Consider the following 4,839-nt stretch of genomic DNA (forward strand, 5'->3'; position numbering starts at 1 on the left):
CTCTCTCTCTCTCTCTCTCTCTCTCTCTCTCTCTCTCTCTCTCTCTCTCTCTCTCTCTCTCTCTCTCTCTCTCTCTCTCTCTCCCTAACCCAAATTGACGTGCCCTGATGCGCTCTGACTTTGAGCATGTACCCAAAGCGCACGCCTTGTCTGTTTAGCCATGGCCTCCTCGGCAAACTAACGATCCGCAAGTGTTTGTGAGGCATGTGCAAATGTCTGTGTGTTGAAAAAAAAAAAGTGAGAGCGCGTCGCACGAAGAACAAGGAATGGGTTGATCAATCGATTGGGCAGCAAGGCCACATGACAACACATATGGGCAAGCATAAGCACGAAAGAAAAAGAGGGTGCGGATGTCGACTCATACTCCGTATCGGCCACCAAGAGGGGCCGATCGCAGAAGCGTTGGGCATGAGGGAGGACGACACCGGCAGACAGACAACACAGACAATACCGAGTGAAGTGCTGCAGCACCGCAATCGCAAACTCGGTTGCAAAACATTTGTTCCAAACGTAGTAGGTCGAATAAATGTTTTGCATCAGAGGTTGCGCGCACACACGCACCACACGCACACACACACATATCCAGAGGAACGAGGACATGTGGTAGAATGCACGGCGATACGGGTGGGTAACAACGTCAGGTGTTTCACAAAAAGAACTGACACACGAATGGAATCAAGGCTTTGCACCTGAGGTTGCGCTTGCAGGGTTGCAGCACAGGGCACCGGTCACAAATAAGACAATAAAAAAAAAACAGATAAAAAAAAAAACCAAAAAAAGTAAAGAACTGAATAAAGGCGGAATGAAAAGGCTCAGCGGCGAAGAAAACACGGTCAAACTGCTGTTTCGAGAAAGGCATTTCAATCGCATCAACGTTCGTTCGCTGAAAGGTCGTGTGGCGTGCACGCATTCAAGGCAGCCATCAAAAGGTCGAGGGGTCGGGCAGGTGGCGAAGAAGTTTGTAGAGGTTTGGGGGATGGGATAGGTCGTGTCCAAAAGGGGCTTGCCTGCTGGGCCAGGAGTTGACGAAGCTTGTTGGCCCGCCGGCCGCCCATGAGGCGCGGCACAACATGATGAAACGAAGTTGAGTGCTTCAAGATGCCCATGAAGCCCTCCGGGTTTTGATCTCCCTTGCCCAGTTTGTCCCGACGCTCCTTCAGAGGGTCGGATAAGGCTGGGAAGTACCCGCGCAGCGCACGCCAAACCTGCACGAGCTGTTCCAAGATCGGAGATGAGGGGCTTGTTGAAGCTTGACAGTTGTTGCTCGCTTTAGGTCGTTTCGCAGAGGGGGCTGCGGTGTCGTCGGCACCCGCGCCGGTGGTGGCATGTCCCAGTTGCTCAAAGACCACCGAGGTGAACCAATCCTTGAGCGGCATGACGTCTTTGAGGTGGTGGCGCTTTTGATCCTTGTACAGGACATCAAGAACCTTGACGAGCGTTTCAACTCGAAAATTGTAACGTGCGGCCAAAGCGGCAAGCGCTGCTGAAGAGGGTTTGACCAGCTCTTCCAAGTCAAGGCGTAAACCGCCTTGATCTAAAGACAAATCAGTTGCGAGCATGCGCATGAGGTTTGTTCTTGCTTGTTTATGAAGCGGTAAGGCATGCCGAACGAGGACTGACTGGGGTTGGTGCCCGTCACGGCGATCAAGAGCAGAAAAAGGCTCATGCATGCCTTGGTCTCGTGAGAGAGGATGACCTGCTCTGCCTCGGGGGCGGCTCTTGAAGCAGGTGGGTTGGCTAGGCTACGCTTGCGGTCAGCAAAAAAAGCCACAACACCATCGGCGCCAATGTCGGGAAAAGACGAGGCTGTGCTTCTCTGGTTGAGCCGACATCGGTTGAGAACTGAGCTGGTAGGCTTGCTGATGCGATGAAACACGGGGTGGCGGCCCAGACATGGCACCAGCCACCTGGAAAGCACCGTCCGACACGCCAACGCTCGAGGCGCCATCCGAACAACTCGACACGACAGGCGACAACGCTCCCAGACTGCCGTTCCCGAAGGCTAAACCTTGCGGGACCAGCGGGAGAGCACGTTGTTCTGTGTTGGAACCTGCGTAGGCATGCGTTTGCAGCAAGAAGCATGCGTGAGGTCCGCACATGGTGGGATAGGTACGCCACAGTCGGAAGCATAGAGACCGTTAGGTCCACGGTGCGCTACCTGGTTGAGCCAACACGGTTGAGAACTGAGCTTGGTAAGCTTGCTCTTGCGATGGATCAGGGGGTGGCAACCCAAACATGGCACCAGCCACCTGGAAAGCACCGTCCGACACGCCAACGCTCGAGGCGCCATCCGAACAACTCGACACGACAGGCGACAACGCTCCCAGACTGCCGTTCCCGAAGGCTAAACCTTGCGGGACCAGCGGGAGAGCACGTTGTTCTGTGTTGGAACCTGCGTAGGCATGAGTTTGCAGCAAGAAGCATGCGTGAGGTCCGCACATGGTGGGATAGGTACGCCACAGTCGGAAGCATAGAGACCGTTAGGTCCACGGTGCGCTACCTGGTTGAGCCAACACGGTTGAGAACTGAGCTTGGTAAGCTTGCTCTTGCGATGGATCAGGGGGTGGCAACCCAAACATGGCACCAGCCACCTGGAAAGCACCGTCCGACACGCCAACGCTCGAGGCGCCATCCGAACAACTCGACACGACAGGCGACAACGCTCCCAGACTGCCGTTCCCGAAGGCTAAACCTTGCGGGACCAGCGGGAGAGCACGTTGTTCTGTGTTGGAACCTGCGTAGGCATGCGTTTGCAGCAAGAAGCATGCGTGAGGTCCGCACATGGTGGGATAGGTACGCACATGGTGGGATAGGTACGCCACAGTCGGAAGCATAGACCGTTAGGTCCACGGTGCGCTACCTGGTTGAGCCAACACGGTTGAGAACTGAGCTTGGTAAGCTTGCTCTTGCGATGGATCAGGGGGTGGCAACCCAAACATGGCACCAGCCACCTGGAAAGCACCGTCCGACACGCCAACGCTCGAGGCGCCATCCGAACAACTCGACACGACAGGCGACAACGCTCCCAGACTGCCGTTCCCGAAGGCTAAACCTTGCGGGACCAGCGGGAGAGCACGTTGTTCTGTGTTGGAACCTGCGTAGGCATGAGTTTGCAGCAAGAAGCATGCGTGAGGTCCGCACATGGTGGGATAGGTACGCCACAGTCGGAAGCATAGAGACCGTTAGGTCCACGGTGCGCTACCTGGTTGAGCCAACACGGTTGAGAACTGAGCTTGGTAAGCTTGCTCTTGCGATGGAGAAACAGGGGGTGGCAACCCAAACATGGCACCAGCCACCTGGAAAGCACCGTCCGACACGCCAACGCTCGAGGCGCCATCCGAACAACTCGACACGACAGGCGACAACGCTCCCAGACTGCCGTTCCCGAAGGCTAAACCTTGCGGGACCAGCGGGAGAGCACGTTGTTCTGTGTTGGAACCTGCGTAGGCATGAGTTTGCAGCAAGAAGCATGCGTGAGGTCCGCACATGGTGGGATAGGTACGCCACAGTCGGAAGCATAGAGACCAGGTCCACGGTGCGCTACCTGGTTGAGCCAACACGGTTGAGAACTGAGCTTGGTAAGCTTGCTCTTGCGATGGATCAGGGGGTGGCAACCCAAACATGGCACCAGCCACCTGGAAAGCACCGTCCGACACGCCAACGCTCGAGGCGCCATCCGAACAACTCGACACGACAGGCGACAACGCTCCCAGACTGCCGTTCCCGAAGGCTAAACCTTGCGGGACCAGCGGGAGAGCACGTTGTTCTGTGTTGGAACCTGCGTAGGCATGCGTTTGCAGCAAGAAGCATGCGTGAGGTCCGCACATGGTGGGATAGGTACGCACATGGGCGCCACAGTCGGAAGCATAGAGACCACGGTGCGCTACCTGGTTGAGCCAACACGGTTGAGAACTGAGCTTGGTAAGCTTGCTCTTGCGATGGATCAGGGGGTGGCAACCCAAACATGGCACCAGCCACCTGGAAAGCACCGTCCGACACGCCAACGCTCGAGGCGCCATCCGAACAACTCGACACGACAGGCGACAACGCTCCCAGACTGCCGTTCCCGAAGGCTAAACCTTGCGGGACCAGCGGGAGAGCACGTTGTTCTGTGTTGGAACCTGCGTAGGCATGAGTTTGCAGCAAGAAGCATGCGTGAGGTCCGCACATGGTGGGATAGGTACGCCACAGTCGGAAGCATAGAGACCGTTAGGTCCACGGTGCGCTACCTGGTTGAGCCAACACGGTTGAGAACTGAGCTTGGTAAGCTTGCTCTTGCGATGGATCAGGGGGTGGCAACCCAAACATGGCACCAGCCACCTGGAAAGCACCGTCCGACACGCCAACGCTCGAGGCGCCATCCGAACAACTCGACACGACAGGCGACAACGCTCCCAGACTGCCGTTCCCGAAGGCTAAACCTTGCGGGACCAGCGGGAGAGCACGTTGTTCTGTGTTGGAACCTGCGTAGGCATGAGTTTGCAGCAAGAAGCATGCGTGAGGTCCGCACATGGTGGGATAGGTACGCCACAGTCGGAAGCATAGAGACCGTTAGGTCCACGGTGCGCTACCTGGTTGAGCCAACACGGTTGAGAACTGAGCTTGGTAAGCTTGCTCTTGCGATGGATCAGGGGGTGGCAACCCAAACATGGCACCAGCCACCTGGAAAGCACCGTCCGACACGCCAACGCTCGAGGCGCCATCCGAACAACTCGACACGACAGGCGACAACGCTCCCAGACTGCCGTTCCCGAAGGCTAAACCTTGCGGGACCAGCGGGAGAGCACGTTGTTCTGTGTTGGAACCTGCGTAGGCATGCGTTTGCAGCAAGAAGCATGC

At 56.7% G+C, this 4,839-nt stretch overlaps 1 protein-coding gene across 1 annotated transcript in view; it reads right to left on the minus strand.

Annotated features, from left to right (window-relative positions):
• Positions 1-869: 869 nt before the first annotated feature.
• MONBRDRAFT_30244 (uncharacterized protein) overlaps positions 870-4,839 on the minus strand; it is a gene marked incomplete at both ends in the record, with an annotated part of 6,259 nt that continues 2,289 nt past the window's right edge. Inside the window, 12 exons of the mRNA XM_001750702.1 lie at positions 870-1,534; positions 1,621-1,907; positions 1,978-2,050; positions 2,159-2,392; positions 2,501-2,734; positions 2,861-3,094; positions 3,203-3,439; positions 3,545-3,778; positions 3,888-4,121; positions 4,230-4,320; positions 4,422-4,463; positions 4,572-4,662. Coding sequence (XP_001750754.1) covers positions 870-1,534; positions 1,621-1,907; positions 1,978-2,050; positions 2,159-2,392; positions 2,501-2,734; positions 2,861-3,094; positions 3,203-3,439; positions 3,545-3,778; positions 3,888-4,121; positions 4,230-4,320; positions 4,422-4,463; positions 4,572-4,662 — 2,656 coding nt within the window. The remainder of the gene's footprint in view (positions 1,535-1,620; positions 1,908-1,977; positions 2,051-2,158; positions 2,393-2,500; positions 2,735-2,860; positions 3,095-3,202; positions 3,440-3,544; positions 3,779-3,887; positions 4,122-4,229; positions 4,321-4,421; positions 4,464-4,571; positions 4,663-4,839) is intronic.

The sequence above is a fragment of the Monosiga brevicollis genome, genomic scaffold (genome assembly GCF_000002865.3).
Source record: "Monosiga brevicollis MX1 MONBRscaffold_46 genomic scaffold, whole genome shotgun sequence".
Classification (NCBI taxonomy): Eukaryota; class Choanoflagellata; order Craspedida; family Salpingoecidae; genus Monosiga; species Monosiga brevicollis.